General features: G+C 45.4%; 1 protein-coding gene across 3 annotated transcripts in view; it reads left to right on the top strand.

Moving 5' to 3' along the window:
* The window catches only part of LOC134350321 (translocating chain-associated membrane protein 2-like), an 89,619-nt gene that overhangs the window by 27,592 nt on the left and 43,635 nt on the right, over positions 1 to 18,392 (top strand). Inside the window, exons 2-5 of one of the 3 annotated variants that reach the window (XM_063055370.1) lie at positions 692 to 755; positions 6,074 to 6,183; positions 17,384 to 17,428; positions 18,073 to 18,131. In XM_063055370.1, the coding sequence (XP_062911440.1) occupies positions 692 to 755; positions 6,074 to 6,183; positions 17,384 to 17,428; positions 18,073 to 18,131 (278 nt within the window). Of the gene's footprint in view, positions 1 to 691; positions 756 to 902; positions 973 to 6,073; positions 6,184 to 17,383; positions 17,501 to 18,072; positions 18,132 to 18,392 lie in introns of those variants that run through there. The other 2 variants (XM_063055369.1, XM_063055371.1) reach the window with 2 other exon arrangements.

The raw sequence follows: 18,392 nt of genomic DNA on the forward strand, positions 1-18,392 counted from the left end.
TGGTCACTGATTTTACGCTGTCTTTTGTTCCCCCGGTCACAGATTTTACGCTGTCTTTTGTTCCCTTGGTCACTGATTTTACACTGTCCTGTGTTCCCTCTGTCACTGATTTTACACTGTCCTTTGTTCCCTCGGTCATTGATTTTACGCTGTCTTTTGTACCCTTGGTCACTGATTTTACACTGTCCTTTGTTCCCTCGGTTACTGATTTTACGCTGTCTTTTGTTCCCTTGGTCACTGACTTTACACTGTCTTTTGTTCTCTCGGTCACTGATTTTACGCTGTCTTTTGGTCCCTCGGTTACTGATTTTACGCTGTCTTGTTCCCTCGGTCACTGATTTTACGCTGTCTTGTACCCTCGGTCACTGATTTTACGCTGTCTTGTGTTCCCTCGGTCACTGATTTTACGCTGTTTTGTGTTCCCTTGGTCACTGACTTTACACTGTCTTTTGTTCCCACGGTCACTGATTTTACACTGTCTTTCGTCCCCTCGGTCACTGACTTTACGCTGTCTTGTGTTCCCTTGGTCACTGACTTTACATTGTCTTTTGTTCCCTCGGTCACTGATTTTATGCTGTCTTTTGTCCCCTCGGTCACTGATTTTACGCTGTCTTGTGTTTCCTCGGTCACTGACTTTACCCTGCCCTTTTTTCCCTTGGTCACTGATTTTACGCTGTCTTTTGTTCCCTAGGTTACTGCGAAGACTGCCTTCATGTTCATCTCCCCACAACACAATGTCAGCACAAGTACAGCAGGTAACTGATCTTCCCAGAGTCAGTGTTGGACCAGGGTTCGACTTGCTGGGACTAGACATTGGGTGGTATTGAGTATCCAGTCGTTAGGGGCCATGCAATATTTAAACTCCCCCCTTCTCAGGGATTGAATGCTTGTACCGTATACAGGTCATATGGTCGTAGATGATCAGGAGGAAGCTGCTTGCCCAAGACACAAGATGTTGGAGGAACTCAGCAGGTCAGGCAGCATCTGTGGTGCCCCCCCCCCGGCATTTTAAATTCCAGTGAGTACTGGCCCAAAGCTGCCAGAACCACCTCAAATGTTAACCCCTTCATTCCTGGAATAATCCTCATAAACCTCCACTGTTCTCTCTCCAATGACAACACATCCTTGCTGAGATATAGGGCCCAAAACTGTTGACAATACTCCAAGTGCAGCCTGACTAGTGTCTTCTAAAGCTTCAGCATTATCTGTAAATTAACCTTCTGGGAGTCTTGCACGAGGATTCCTAAGTCCCTCTTTACCTCTGATATTTGAACCTTCTCCCATTTAGATAATAGTCTGCACTTCTGTTCCTTTTACCAAAATACATTATCATACATTTCTCAGCACTGTAATTCATCTGCCACTTTTGTCCATTCTTCCAGTTTGTCCAAGTTCTGCTACAATCACATTGCTTCCTCAGCACTACCTACCCCTCCACCTATTTTTGAATCATCTGCAAACTTTGCCACAAAGCCATCAATTCCATTATCTAAATCCCTGACAACAATGTGAAAAGCACAGTCCCAGTACTGATCCCTGAGGAACACCATTAGTCACCAGCAGACAACCAGAAAAGGCCCCCTTTGTTCCCACTCACTGCCTCCTGCCTGTCAGCCATTCCTCTATCCATGCCAGTATCTTTCCGGTAACACCATAGCATTTTATCTTGTTAAGCAGCCTCATGTGTGGCACCTTACCAAGCACCTTCTGAAAATCCAAGTAAGTGACATCCACTGCCTCTTCTTTGTCCACCCTGCTTGTTACTTCCTCAGAGAATCCTAATAGAATCCTAGCAAGACTATCCTTTACAGAAACCATGCTCACTGACTTATTTTATCATTAGTCTCCAAGTATCCTGAAACCTCATCCTGAATAATAGACACCAACACTTTCCCAGCCACTGAGGTTGGGCTAAGTGGCTTCCTCTCTTTTGTCTTCTTCTCTTCTTAAAGAGTGGAGTGACATTTGCAATTTTCCAGTCCTCCAGGACCATGCCAGAAACAAGTGATTCTTGGAAGATCATGACCAATGCATCTTTTATCTCTTCAGCAACCTGTCTCAGGACCCTGGGATGTAGTTCATCTAGTCCAGATGACTTATCCACTTTCAAACCTTTGGGTGTGCCCAGAACTTTTCCCTTTGTAATAGCAATGGCACTCACTTCTGCTCCCTGACACTGAGGGACAGCTGGCATACAGCTAGTGTCTTACACAGTAAAGACTGAAGCAAAGTACCCATTAAGTTCATCTGGCATTTCTTTCTCTCCCACTACTACCTCCTTTCCCTTCTTGTGTAACTTTTTTAGTTGCCTTCTGCTGGATTAAAAAAATTTCCCAGTCATCCAACTTCCCACTTACTTTTGCTACCTTTTATGCCCTTTCCTTGCTGTCCTTAACTACCCTTGTCAGCCACAGTTGCCTACCCCTGCTATTTGAGAGCAACTTCTGTGGGACATACAAGTACAGTGCCTATAAAAAGTATTCACCCCCCTTTGGACGTTTTCATGTTTCATTGTTTTACAACATTGAATCACAGCTGATTTAATTTGGCTTTTTTGACACTGATCAACAGATAAAGACTCTTTCATGTGAAAACAGATCTCTAGAAAGAGATCTAAATTAATTACAAATATAAAACACAAAGTAATTGATTGCATCAATATTCATCCCCTTCAAGTCAGTATTTAGCAGATGCACCTTTGGCAGCAATTACAACCTTGAGGCTGTGTGGATAGGTCTCTATCAGCTTTGCATATCTGGACACTGCAATCTTTCTCCATTCTTCTTTACAAAACTACTCAAGCTCTGTCAGATTGCATGGGGTTTGTGAGGGAGCAGTCCTTTTCAAGTCCAGACACAAATTCTCATTTAGATTGAGATGGTATATGGTAGGGATGGTATACTTTTGATGATGTGTGGTATTTGGTGTACACCAAACATTGCATTTAGTCTGATGGCCAGGAAGTTCATTTTTGGTTTCATCAGACCATAGAACCTTCTTCCAGGTGATTTCAGAGTCTCCCATGTGTCTTCTGGCAAACTACCTGAGATTTCATGTGAGATTCTTCCAACAGTGGCTTTCTCTTTGTCACACTTTCATAAAGCTGTGACTGATGAAGCACCTGGGCAACAGTTGTTGTATGCACAGTCTCTCCCATCTCAGGCATTGAAACTTGTAACTCCTCCAGAGTTGTCTTAGGTCTCTTGGTGGTCTCACTCACTAGCCCCCTTCTTGCAGGGTCACTCTGTTTTCGAGGACAGCCTTCTCTAGGCAGATTTACAGCTGTGCCGTATTCTTTCCATTTCTTGATGATTGACGTAACTGTACTCCAGAGGATAATCAGTGACTTGGAAATGTTCTTGTGTCCATCTCCTGACTTGTGCTTTTCAATAACCTTTTCATGGAGTTGCTTGGAGTGTTCTTTTGTATTCATGGTGTAGTTTTTGCCAGCAGTTGGACCTTTCCGATACAGATGTATTTTTACTACAATCAATTGAAACACCTTGCCTGCACACCGGTGATCTATATTTAACTAATTATGTGACTTCTAAAACCAACTAGCTACAGCAGTGATGATTTGGTGTGTCATATTAAAGGGAGCAAATACTTATGCAATCAATTATTTTGTTTTTTATATTTGTAATTAATTTAGATCACTTTGTAGAGATTTGTTTTCACTTTGACACAAAACAATATTTTTCTGTAGATCAGCGTCATAAAAGGCAAATTAAATCCACTGCGATTCAATGTTCTAAAACAATAAAACATGAAAACATCTGAGGAGGGGTGAATACTTTTTATAGAGACTGTATCTGTCCTTCACTTTGTGAACTATTCCCAGAAACTTAAGCCATCTCTGCTCTGCCATCATCCCCACTAGTATCCTCCTCCAATCCACCTGGGCAAGCTCCTCTCTCATACCTGTGTAATTCCCCTTAATCCATTGCAATACTGATACATCTTCTCACTCTCAAATTGCAGTATGAATTCAATCATATTATGATCACTGCTTCCTAAGGGTTCCTTTACTCTTATCTCCCTGATAAAATCTGTGTTATTACACAACACCCAATCTAAGATAGCTTTTGCCCGAGTAGGCTCAAACACAAGCTGCTCTAAAAAGCCATCTTGCAGGCATTAAACAAACTCCCTCTCTTGCAATCCAATGCCAACCTGATTTTCCCAATCCCCAGCATATTGAAGTCTCCCATTTGAATTGTGTCATTACCCTTATTACATGCTTTTTCCCTTTGCAATCTCAACCCCACATCTTGGCTACTATTTGGAGGCCTGTATATGATTCCCATAATTTTTTTTTCACCCTTGCAATGACTTAACTCCAGCCACAAAGATTCAACATTCTCTGACCCTATGTCACCTCTTTCTAGATATGTAATTCCATCTCTTACCAACAGAGCCGCACCACCACCTATGCCTTCCTGCCTGTCCTTTCGATACAAAATATATCCTTTGATAATAAGCTCCCAGCTATGGCCTTCTTTCAGCCAGAACTCAGTGATGCCCACAATATTATACCGACCAATCTATCATTGCACCACAAATTTGTCAACCTTACGCGCATTTAAATACAGCACCTTCAGTCCTTCATTCTTCGCCCTTTTGAATTTTACCTCTGTGGTACAATTTAACTCTTTGCTCTGTCTGTATTTGTACCCAATCATTGGCTCGTCCTTACTTACATTCATGTTACTCCCATCATCTACTTGTGAACCTGCTGGCTCACCCCCAGCTCTATCATCCTGGTTCCCATCCCCCTGCCATATTAGTTTAAACCACTCCCAACGGCTCCAGTAAACCAGCCAGTCCCCCTCCGATTCAAGTGCAATCTGCCCCTTTTGTACAGGTCCCGCCTGCCCCCGAAAAGGTCCCAATGATCCAGAAATCTGAATCACTGAACAAAGTTCTAGCCTATTCAATCTTTCGCTAGTCTCAGGTCCTCAAGTCCTGGCAATATCCTTTTAAATTTTCTCTACAGTCCTTCAATCTTAACAATACCAATAAATGCTTTTTATCTGCCTGCACTTTCTCTGTAACTCTAGCCCTTTACAGTATTGTCCTCCCTTGTTTTACTTCAAATCACTGATGTGAAGGAACAATGAACTGTATAGGCAAATGGCATTCAAATGCTCTTATTTTGCCTTGTACATAATAAACCAAAATACACCTCATGAAACTGTTACCAAACTAAAGTAATCACTTCTGTCAACAAAAGTCCACATTCCCTCTTCCCTGCACATTGCTGACCATCCAAGAGTCTCCCTCATGCCCTCATTGTGTCTGCCTTCATGGACACCCTCAGCAGCATATTTGAGGTACACACCACCCTGTGTAAAAACAAAACACGTGTCCCATACATCTCCCCTGAACCTTCCCCCTCTCAAAATGTACACCCCACAGTATTAGACATGATAGAATGTTACAGAACAGCACAGGCCCTTCAGTCACTGGGTTGTGCTGCCTGCCCATTTCAGCTACTCAAAGATCAACCTAACCCTCTCTCCCATACGGCCCTCCACTTTCCCATCATCCACGTGTCTTACCTTAAATGTTCCTAATATAGCTGCTTTGACCACCACCCTGCCAGTGTGTAACACACACCACCTCGTCTCTGTGTGATCACCCTTCCTCTGACATTCATAAATGCTTTCCTCCTTAAAATGATGCCATCTATATGAGTCATTCCATTTTGAGCCTGGGAGAATCTCCTAGAGCTTGTCCTGGTGGATGCATTCTCGCCACTGCTGTTGTGATCTGCTTCCCCTCCCCTCCCACTCTCTGAGACAGCAGCGGATAGAGTCCCAGTGTGTTCAGCTTTCCTCATGGGGTATTGGTTCAACAATCATCTCTCAATTACTTCCAAAATCTGTCCTTCAGCGAGGAATATTCCAGACGGTTTCACCAGCTGACATTTCATCTGAGAAGGGAGACCGAATACCTGGTGCCTTGTGTTGTGTCGGGAGGTGTGGGGTTGGGCTGTGGTGTGTTGACGTTCCAGGGTAATGAGAGTTTCTCCGAATGCTCAGCTAATGCTTGTTACCTCTCCCTCTGACAGATGGGGACGTTGTTTATTATGTCTATGGAACCAGTGACTGTGTTACCATTTCATTCTATATCTTCATTACGATAATCTTACACGCTGTTGTCCAGGAGTATGTGCTCGATGTAAGTACCGTTGCCTTATTCTATGTATTTTTATTTTGTGATGGAGGAAGGGACAGACACTGCCCCCAGAGAGCCCACACTGATTTAACCCCGGTCTGATAACGGGACAGACACCGCCTGCCCGACGAACCAAGCTGCCAGCAACCCCAGATTACATCTTAGTCCAAACATGAGACAGTTTGCAGTGACAAATTAACCTGGTAACCTGTCTGTGGGAGGAAATCAGAGCACCTGGAGAAAAGAGACGCAGTTCACGAGTGGGCAGTCAAACTCCTTTGAGAGGATGCCGGGATTGAACTTGGAGCTGTTGTGGTGTCACGTTAACCGCCATGCTGCCGTAATGCGACTTTTTGCTCAGATAGTTGGAACTGTTAATGTTCCGTGGGAAGTGTTGTGACCGTGGTAAAAGGTGACAAAGGGATGCTGAAAACAATGAGCTCTTCTCCGAGGAAGAGGAAGTGAAATTAGTCTGTATGAGGGTAATGTGAATCTCTCTGGACAGTGTTGACATTGTTGGACATATTGCTCATTATGCCATAAGATCATGTGGCATGTGATATTACTGAGAAAGATGACTGGGAATAGATCTGTGTGGTCCTTCAGCCCATCTCAGGCCCTAGATCGTCACACTGTCTGTACTATCCCAATCACCACGTTAGGTCAGTAATCTCCTCTGTGTGGTGGGATAAGGCCAGCTCTTTCCGATGTGGATCAGTCATATCAGCACGCTGCAGTTGCATCAAACCATCCCCATTTGTATATGTCCTCTGGCACTGAAGGCCGACATCCCATCAGCTATGCAATTAGTTGGTGTTACCTGTGTTTTGCATATTACCATCTCCACATCCCTGTATCTCCCATCTTTTTGTACTTTTCCTCCATTTACCCAACAATTGACTTTTTTTCTTTCTGCCCAACTGCATAATCTTGTATTTTCTGGCATTGTACTCCATCTAGGAACTTATTGTCCCTCACTGAACCTATCCGATTGAATGATAGAACCGTAACCAATCGGGCCCCTCAGCTTATCTTCTCCATGCTGACTGTGATACCAGACAACACTGATCCCACGTGCCCCCAATAGGCTTGTATCTCTGTCTGCTTTTCCTGTCAAATACTTGACACCCATCTGTGCCACGCAACATTGTGGTGAATCTCTGTATTTGGAATCAGAATTAGATTTATTATCACTGGCATGTGCGTTTCCTCCTGCAGGGCGGTGACTAAAGTGTGCATGATATGCAACTCTTAGACTCAGTGCCTGGGCTCTGAAGGCAAGCGTACCTCATTATGCTGGTAGGCCGTGTGGCCCGCCTCGGGAAGCTATCGACACACTCTCTGTGTGTGTTAGTGCTCCTAAGCTCTTGCAGTTAACTTTATATATCTCCCAGAATTTGACTTCCCAAAGTGCATTACGTCAAATGCTTACCTGGGGTTTAAATTTGATCTTCCACCTTTACACCGAGCTTTCCAGCTAATCTATGTCCCATGCTATCCTCAGAGAACCTTCCTCACTATCGACAACTCCACCAATTTCTGTATTATCCCCAAACCCATCTCTGTGCATTTGTAAGCGCTTCCTCAAATCTGTGAACTCACATCCTCACCGCACTTCGGTATTTATTTATATGCCGTGTTCTTGTCAATTCCATCAGTCTGTCGCTATTTCCCAATCTGTGCATTCCGTGTTCTTGTCCATTCCATCAGTCATCCGTATTTCCCGATCCATGTATCCCGTGTTATAGTCCATTCCATCAATCTGTCCGTATTTCCTTATCTGTGTATCCTGTGATCTTGTCCATTCCATCAGTCTTATCATATTTTCTGATCTACGTATCCCGTCTTCTTGTCCATTCCATCAGTCTGACCGTATTTCCTGATCCATGTATCCCGTGCTATTGTCAATTCCATCAGTCTGTCGCTATTTCCCAATCTGTGCATCCCGTGTTCTTGTCCATTCCATCAATCTGCCTGTATTTCCTGAGCTGTGTATCCTGTGTTCTTGTCAATTCACAGAACATAGAATAGTACAGCACAGTACAGGCCCTTTGGCCCACAATGTTGTGCCGACCCTCAAACCCTGCCTCCCATATAACCCCCCACCTTAAATTTCTCCATATACCTGTCTAGTAGTCTCTTAAATTTTACTAGTGTATCTGCCTCCACCACTGACTCAGGCAGTGCATTCCACGCACCAACCACTTTCTGAGTTAAAAAACCCTCCTCTAATATCCTCCTTGAACTTCCCACCCCTTACCTTAAAGCCATGTCCTCTTGTATTGAGCAGTGGTGCCCTGGGGAAGAGGCGCTGGCTATCCACTCTATCTATTCCTCTTAATATCTTGTACACCTCTATCATGTCTCCTCTCATCCTCCTTCTCTCCAAGGAGTAAAGCCCTAGCTCCCTTAATCTCTGATCATAATCCATCCTCTCTAAACCAGGCAGCGTCCTGGTAAATCTCCTCTGTACCCTTTCCAATGCTTCCACATCCTTCCTATAGTGAGGTCACCAGAACTGGACACAGTACTCCAAGTGTGGCCTAACCAGAGGTTTATAGAGCTGCATCATTACCTTGCGACTCTTAAACTCTGTCCCTCGACTTATGAAAGCTAACACCCCATAAGCTTTCTTAACTACCCTATCCACCTGTGAGGCAACTTTCAGGGATCTGTGGACATGTACCCCGAGATCCCTCTGCTCCTCCACACTACCAAGTATCCTGCCTTTTACTTTGTACTCTGCCTTGGAGTTTGTCCTTCCAAAGTGTACCACCTCACACTCCTCCGGGTTGAACTCCATCTGCCACTTCTCAGCTCAGCCCACTTCTGCATCCTGGCAATGTCTTTCTGCAATCTTTGACAATCCTCCACACTATCTACAACACCACCAACCTTTGTGTCGTCTGCAAACTTGCCAACCCATCCTTCTACCCCCACATCCAGGTCGTTAATAAAAATCACAAAAAGTAGAGGTCCCAGAACAGATCCTTGTGGGACACCACTAGTCACAATCCTCCAATCTGGATGTACTCCCTCCACCACCACCCTCTGACTTCTGCAGGCAAGCCAATTCTGAATCCACTTGGCCAAACTTCTCTGGATCCCATGCCTTCTGACTTTCTGAATAAGCCTACCGTGTGGAACCTTGTCAAATGCCTTACTAAAATCCATGTAGATCACATCCACTGCACTACCCTCATCTATATGCCTGGTCACCTCCTCAAAGAACTCTATCAGGCTTGTCAGACACGATCTGCCCTTCACAAAGCCATGCTGACTGTCCCTGATCAGACCATGATTCTCTAAATGCCCATAGATCATACCTCTAAGAATCTTTTCTAACAGCTTTAAACCATATAACCATATAACAATTACAGCACGGAAACAGGCCATCTCGGCCCTTCTAGTCTGTGCCGAACGCTACTCTCACCTAGTCCCACCGACCTGTACTCAACCTATAACCCTCCATTCCTTTCCTGTCCATATAGCTACCCAATTTAACTTTAAATGACAACATTGAACCTGCCTCAACCACTTCTACTGGAAGCTCGTTCCACACAGTTACCACTCTCTGAGTAAAGAAGTTTCTCCCTCATGTTACCCCTAAACTTTTGCCCTATAACTTTCAACTCATGTCCTCTTGTTTGAATCTCCCCTACTCTCAATGGAAAAAGCCTATCCACATCAACTCTATCTATCCCCCCTCATAATTTTAAATACCTCTGTCAAGTCCCCCCTCAACCTTCTACGCTCCAAAGAATAAAGACCCAACTTGTTCAACCTTACTCTGTAACTTAGGAGATGAAACCCAGGTAACATTCTAGTAAATCTTCTCTGTACTCTCTCTATTTTGTTGACATCTTTCCTATAATTCGGTGACCAGAACTGAATACAATACTCCAAATTTGGCCTCACCAATGCCTTATACAATTTCAGCGTTACATTCCAACTTCTATACTCAATGCTCTGATTTATAAAGGTCAGCATACCAAAAGCTTTCTTCACCATCCTGTCCACATGAGATTCCACCTTCAGGGAACTATGCACCATTATTCCTAGATTTCTCTGTTCTACTGCATTCTTCAATGCCCTACCATTTACCATGTATGTCCTATTTTGATTAGTCCTACCAAAAAGTAGCACCTCACATTTATCAGCATTAAACTCCATCTGCCATCTTTCAGCCCACTCTTCTAACTGGCCTAAATCTCTCTGCAAGCTTTGAAAACCTACTTCATTATCCACAACGCCACCTATCTTAGTATCATCTGCATACTTACTAATCCAATTTACCACCCTATCATCCAGATCATTAATATATATGACAAACAGCATTGGACCCAGTACACATCCCTGAGGCACACCACTAGTCACCAGCCTCCAATCTGACGAACGGTTATCCACCACCACTCTCTGGCGTCTCCCATCCAACCACTGCTGAATCCATTTTACTACTTCAATATTAATACCTAACGATTGAACCTTCCTAACTAACCTTCCGTGTGGAACCTTGTCAAAGGCTTTACTGAAGTGCATATAGACAACATCCACCGCTTTACCCTCGTCAACTTTCCTAGTAACCTCTTCAAAAAATTCAATAAGATTTGTCAAACATGACTTTCCACGCACAAATCCATGTTGATGGTTCCTAATCAGACCCTGACTATCCAGATAATTATATATACCATCTCTAAGAATACTTTCCATCAATTTACCCACCACTGACATCAAACGCACAGGCCGATAATTGCTAGATTTACTCTTAAAACCCTTTTAAACAATGGAACAACATGAGCAATACGCCAATCCTCCAGCACCATCCCCGTTTCTAATGACATTTGAAATATTTCCGTCAGAGCCCCTGCTATTTCCACACTAACCTCCCTCAAGGTCCTAGGGAATATCCTGTCAGGACCTGGAGACTTATCCACTTTTATATTCCTTAAAAGCGCCAGTACTTCCTCTTCTTTAGTCATCATAGTTTCCATAACTACCCTACTTGTTTCCTTTACCTTACACAATTCAATATCCTTCTCCTTAGTGAATACCAAAGAAAAGAAATTGTTCAAAATCTCCCCCATCTCTTTTGGCTTTGCACATAGCCGTCCACTCTGATTCTCTAAGGGACCAATTTTATCCCTCACTATCCTTTTGCTATTAATATAACTGTAGAAACCCTTTGGATTTATTTTCACCTTACATGCCAAAGCAACCTCATATCTTTTAGCTTTTCTCATTTCTTTCTTAAGATTCTTTTTACATTCTTTATATTCCTTGAGCACCTCATTTACTCCAAGCTGTCTATATTTATTGTAGATCTCTCTCTTTTTCCGAACCAAGTTTCCAATACCCCTTGAAAACCATGGCTCTCTCAAACTTTTAACCTTTCCTTTCAACCTAACAGGAACATAAAGGTACTGTACCCTCAAAATTTCACCTTTAAATGACCTCCATTTCTGTATTACATCCTTCCCATAAAACAATTTGTCTCAATCCACTCCTTCTAAATCCTTTCACATCTCCTCAGAGTTAGCCTTTCTCCAATCAAAAATCTCAACCCTGGGTCCAGACCTATCCTTCTCCATAATTATATTGAAACTAATGGCATTGTGATTACTGAACCCAAAGTGCTCCCCAACACATACCTCCGTCACCTCATTCTCTCATTCCCTAACAGGGGATCCAACACTGCCCCTTCTCTAGTTGGTACCTCTATGTATTGCTGCAAAAAACTATCTTGCACACATTCTGCAAACTCCAAACCATCCAGCCCTTTTACAGAATAGAGTTCCTGGTCTATGTGTGGAAAATTAAAATCTCCCATTACTATAAATATCTGCTATCTTCTTACAAATTTGCTCCTCCAATTCTCACTCCCCATTAGGTGGTCTATAATACACCCCCATAAGTGTTACTACACCTTTCCTATTCCTCAATTCCACCCAGATAGCCTCCCTAGACGAGCCCTCTAATGTATCCTGCCAAAGCACCGCTGTAATATTTTCTCTGACAGGCGATGCAACACCTCCCCCTCTTGCCCCTCTGATTCTATCACACCTGAAGCAACGAAATCCAGGAATATTTTGTTGCCAATTACACCCCTCCTGCAACCATGTTTCACTAATAGCTACAACATCATATTTCCAGGTATCAATCCATATTCTAAGCTCATCCACCTTTCTTACAATGCTCCTAGCATTAAAATAGACGCATTTAAGAAACTCTCCACCATTTACTGTCTGTTTATCCCTAATGGTGCAAACAACTTTGTTATCTTTTTCTTCCTTCTCCTGTACATCTTCGGTCTGAGTGCTCCCGATCTCTGTCCCCTGCCTACCCTCCCTCACACACTGTCTACTAGCTTTCTCTACTTGTGAACTAACTTTCCCACCACAGACGTAAGGCTCACTGGTCTATAATTACCCAGACTGTCCCTACTACCTTTTTTGAACAAGGGGACAACATTCACCTCCCTCCAATCCTCTGGTACCATTTCCGTGGACAACGAGGACATGAAGATCCTAGCCAGAGGCTCAGCAATCTCTTCCCTCGCCTCGTGGAGCAGCCTGGGGAATATTCCGTCAGGCCCTGGGGACTTATCTGTCCTAATGTATTTTAATAACTCCAACACCTCCTCTCCCTCAATATCAACATGCTCCAGAACATCAACCTCACTCATATTGTCCTCACCATCATCAAGTTCCCTCTCATTGGTGAATACTGAAGAGAAGTATTCATTGAGGACCTCGCTCACTTCCACAGCCTCCAGGCACACCTTCCCACCTTTATCTCTAATCGGTCCTACTTTCACTTCTGTTATCCTTTTGTTCATCACATAACTTGGGGTTTTCCTTTACCCTACTGGCCAAGCCTTCTCATGCCCCCTTCTTGCTCCCCTCAGCCCCTTCTTAAGCTCCTTTCTTGCTTCCCTATATTCCTCAATAAACCCATCTGATCCCTGCTTCCTAAACCTCATGTATGCTGCCTTCTTCCACCTGACTAGATTTTCCACCTCACTTGTCACCCATGGTTCCTTCACCCTACCATTCTTTATCTTCCTTACCGGGACAAAATTATCCCTAACATCCTGCAAGAGATCTCTAAACATCGACCACATGTCCATAGTACATTTCCCTGCAAAAACTTCATCCCAATTCACACCTGCAAGTTCTACCTTTATAGCCTCATAATTAGCCCTTCCCCAATTAAAAATTTTCCTGTCCTCCATCAGTCTGTCCGTATTTCATCATCCGTGCATCCCGTGTTCTTGTCCATTCCATCAATCTGTCAGTATTTCCTCATCCGTCTATCCCGTGTTCTTGTCCATTCCATGTGTCTGTCATATTTCGTGATCCGTGCATCCCGTGTCCTTGTCCATTCCATCAGTCTATCTGTATTTCCCAATCCTTGTATACCGTGTTGTTGTCCATTCCATCCGTCTGTCCGTATTTCCTGACCCGTTTATCCCATGTCCTTGTCCATTCCATACATCTGTCATATTTCCTGATCCGTGCATTCCGTGTTCTTGTCTATTCCATACGTCTGTCATATTTCCTGATCCATGTAACATGTGTTGTTAGCTTGAAACCAGTTTCACGTCATCTGTGACATTCATCCTGTCATTCAGCCCTTTAGTTATTCTGCAGCATCTATCTGAGCAAGTAGGTCACCCATTTACTGCCACCTGCATTGGATATAACCTGTTTGTGAAGGTTGTTTAATTTCCTGTGAAAGGTTGTGTGAAACCCTCGATATAGTCACTGTCCGTGGCCCTGATAAGGCCAGGCACAGATTGAAGGACCAAATCCTCATATTCAAGTTTGCTGGCATCAAGATCGAATTCCGTATCTTGCGGTGACCACTGCCCTCTCTCTGGTTTCCCTGATCAATATGGCCCCGTTGCCCCTTCTCTCTCCGTTCCCACCACCTACCCGACATCGTGGCAGCTTGTTGCAAGCTGCTTCTTGCAGGTCCACTACTCCTTCCATTATAATCGTTCTATTAAATCTAAATTCTGCTTCGAAGAATTACTAATAATATTCTTTTCACCTTGTTGCCTACCTGCACTTGTTCTGTCACTGTTTCCTTTAGTCTGTTCTTCCTTGATGCCCTGTGTAATGATCTGATCTGTGTGAACAGTTGTAAGGTGAGCGTTTCACCGTATCTTACTACATATGACAATACAAACTGATTCCAATTCCTGGTGCCCTACCACCTTTCCCTTCCCCAAGCTCCACTGTCCTCTCCTATCAGATTCCTTCTTCAGCTCTTTACCACATCCACTATCACCTCCCAGCTTCTTTCTTCATTTCCTTTCATCCCCTTCCTCACCCTCCTACTTTCTCCCATCAACTGGGTTCCCCATTACCCACTTGCTTATGGTCCTACTCCCCCACCCACCCTTCTATTCTAGCTTTTGCCCACAACCCCCACCCTTCCAGTCTCAGCCTGAAACGTTGATGGTTCATCTCCCCGTGTCGATGCTGCTTGACCTGACCAGCTGAGTTTCTCCACCATTGTTTCCAGCATCTGCCTCTCTGCTTTTTGACACCAACAGATTCCTCAAACACTGTTCCCCTTTTATGTTTCCATTTAGTCTCTTCCCAGTCCTCATCCTTGGTGTCTTCTGCCATTCCCTCAGTAGAATTCTAATGTATTCCCTCACACTGATGCTGTGCTAACTAATCTCTGGTTCCTTGTCCTAACTCTTCCTCCTTTAAATAATGTTGCATTGTCTGCTGCTGTCTCTTCTGTGGGAATCCTGTTAGAATCGATGGAATTCCGGAAGATTACTGCTATCGTCTCTGCAGCCAACTCCATCAAAGCCCAACGACACAGATCATCAGCTCCTATCTTCAATAACAATTTTATACTAATACTAATTTCTTTCATCTCCTCATTTACTCTAGACCTCTAATCCTCCACTATTTCAAAAGGAAGATGGTTGTGGTTGTTGGAGGTCCTCCATTCCGGCCCCAGGACACCAGTGCAGGAGCTCCTCAGGACAGAGTCCTGGGCCCAACCATCTTCAGCTCCTTCAGCAGTGACCTTCCCTCCGTCAGGTCAGAAGTGGGCACGTTCGCTGCTGATTGCTCAGTGTTCAGTTCCAGTTGTAACACTTCAGTACAGGAAGCAGCACCATACCTGCACTCAGCAAGACTGGGCCACATTGGTTAGTGACGAGGACCACAGAGTGACTGTCTTACTCACCGTCAATAATCAGTAGCATTGCTGTTGTTAAGTTCCCTCCATCAATGTCCTGGGAGTGACCACAGAACAGAAATTCAGATGCACCAGCCATGTGGACACCGTGATACAGGACACGAGTCAGGGTCTCACCTGACACTCTGAAACCTTCCCAGCATCTACAGGACACGAGTCAGGGTCTCACCTCCTGATACCCAAAACCTCTCCAACATCTACAGGACATGAGTCAGGAATGTGAGGGGACACTATCCAATGGCTCGAACTACGCTCATGAAGGTTGCCCGCTTGATCAGCTTTCCATCCACTCCCGAGCAACTCAGTGTCTGCAGTGTGTACTGTCAGAAGACTGTACCAGGTAATCTAACAGCACTCCCAGGAGATGGCTTCCACTGTGACGAAGGGACATCTCCCCCGCCCCCCCCCGACCTGGAGATACATCAGAGATAGAGCAGGATGAGGCCGTGGCCCATCACGTCTTCTCTGTCATTCCATCATGGTTGATTTATTATTCTTCTCAACCCCATTATCCCTGTTACCTTTGATACCCTGACTAATCAAGAAGCTATCAAACTCTAGAAAAAAATTTTCCATCTCTGAATCTAAACCCTGGAAATCCCTCCCCACCAGTTCCATGGATGCATCTTCCCCAGAAAGACAGGAGGAGGCTCCCCACCTTCTTCTCGGGGAAATGGGGATGGGTTGGCATTGCCAGAAAGACAGGAGGAGACTTACCCCCTTTTCTCAGGGAAATGGGGATGGGTTGGCATTGCCAGAAAGACAGAAGGAGACTTAACCCCTTTTCTCGGGGAAATGGGGATGGGTTGGCATTGCCAGAAAGACAGAAGGAGACTTAACCCCTTTTCTCAGGGAAATGGGGATGGGTTGGCATTGCCAGAAAGACAGAAGGAGACTTAACCCCTTTTCTCGGGGAAATGGGGATGGGTTGGCATTGCCAGAAAGACAGGAGAAGACTTAACCCCTTTTCTCGGGGAAATGGGGATGGGTTGGCATTGCCAGAAAGACAGGAGGAGGCTCCCCCCCTTCTTCTCGGGGAAATGGGGATGGGTTGGCATTGCCAGAAAGACAGAAGGAGACTTACCCCCTTTTCTCAGGGAAATGGGGATGGGTTGGCATTGCCAGTTGAAGCAAGGACCGGGAAATTGAAAGGGTGGGGAGTGATTGTGAAGGGCAGATTTCTGTGCAGGTGCAGCGTAGGAACAGAATGGGTTTATTTTCTATGAGCTTCCAGAGGAGAGACCCTTTCAGCACGATTGTGGAGAGGTTGACAGGATGAATGCTAGGATAGGGTCCAGTTGGAGATGGTGATCAAAGAATCATGGTTATTACCACTGACATGATGTGTGCTCTGTTTTGTAGTGTCAGCAGTTCAGGGAAAAGGTATAAAAATCTATGAACTGCATAAATAATGCAAAAAAAAGTGAGGTAGTGTTGATGGATCATTCAGAATTGTGATTGTAGTGGTTAAGACATTGTGACAGTGTCTTCAGGTTTCTGTACCTCCGCTCCAGCAATGAGATGAGGACATGTCGTCTTGTGCTGAGCTACTCGATAATGGACGCTGCCTTTCTGAGACATGGCCTCTTGAGGGTGTCATGGTGGGGTAGCTTGTACCTGTCGGGAGCTGCTATCTTCAACCCTCTGTGGCCAAGGCCTGAGATCTGCCCTTGGGAGGAAGGGGTGGCTGATTGGTGAGAAGTGAGCCCACTCGCAGGGAGATGACTCAGTATCTGGTGTCTGTTTCACAGCTGGAATCGATAGATTACTGGAACACTTGGGAAAAGAGGGATTGAAATGCGATCGTCCCACGAGTGGTGGAGAGGGGTTAAGGTTATGTGTGGCTCAGCCAGTCTGTGCAGGGACAAGGGGGAGCTGGTGCAGAGGGTGGAGAGTTGACCATGAAAGTAAGCTGGGAGAGGACGGGGGACGAAGTTCAGAACCGTGCCGGGTTAATCACCTGATATTTTTGTTTCAGAAACTGAACAAGAGGCTGCACCTCTCGAAGGTCAAACACAGCAAGGTGAATGAGTCTGGCCACTTGGTGGTCCTGCACCTTGGCTCGAGTGTCTGGGGCCTCTACATCATCGTCAGTGTGAGTGAGCCTCCGTCCTCGCTCATCCCTGGAGGTCCCGGACCTTCCTCCCTTGACCCTGGAGCCAGGCCCTACCCCGAGATGCCCCTTCACCTACAGCCACACCACCCTTTCCCTCCCAGTCTCTCCTTCTGAAATGCCCTTTTTCCCCATCGCCATCCCCCGAACCGCTCCGTGAGCGGCCTTCTCCCTCCCTCCCCCCCAACGCCCTGTTTCTGCCTATCCCCACTGGAGCCCCTCAAACTCCCTCAATTACTCCTGCACCTCCCCCACCTGAGACAGACACCTGGCTTCTCCCTGCAGAATGGCCCCCCCCCACCTCTCATCTCCCACCCCTCGTCTTGACACTGTCACCCAGCCGTCTGTCCCCTCTCCCCCACTCCCAGCTGTCTGTCCCCTCTCCCCCACTCCCAGCCGTCTGTCCCCTCTCCCCCACTCCTGGCCGTCTGTCCCCTCTCCCCCACTCCTGGTCATCTGTCCCCTCTCCTGACTGCCTGCCTCTGCCTCTGTCTTCCCCCCACCCCCCACTCCTGCTCACGCTCCACAACCATTGTGTCTGTGTCTCTTTGCAGGAGGGTTACATCAGTTCCCCGTCCACTCTGTGGGAGGATTATCCACACACCCACCTCTCGTAAGTCTGCTCCCCCACCCTGGGTATCGGAGGGGAGAAATGTGGGTGGGGTCATGTCGCTGGCTTATCTTTTTGAAACCTGTGGAATATTGAGAGGTCTAGTTAGTGATGTGGAGAGGATGTTTCCTCCGGTGGGAGAGCTGCAGACCACACGACACAGCCTCAGATTGGAGGCATGTCCATTTAGAACAGACAGGGGGAGCATTTTCTTTAGCCTGAGGGTGGTGTATCTGTAAAATTCATTGCCAAGTCATGATCTAT

The sequence above is a fragment of the Mobula hypostoma genome, chromosome 8, assembly GCF_963921235.1.
Source record: "Mobula hypostoma chromosome 8, sMobHyp1.1, whole genome shotgun sequence".
In the NCBI taxonomy this organism is placed as follows: Eukaryota; Metazoa; Chordata; class Chondrichthyes; order Myliobatiformes; family Myliobatidae; genus Mobula; species Mobula hypostoma.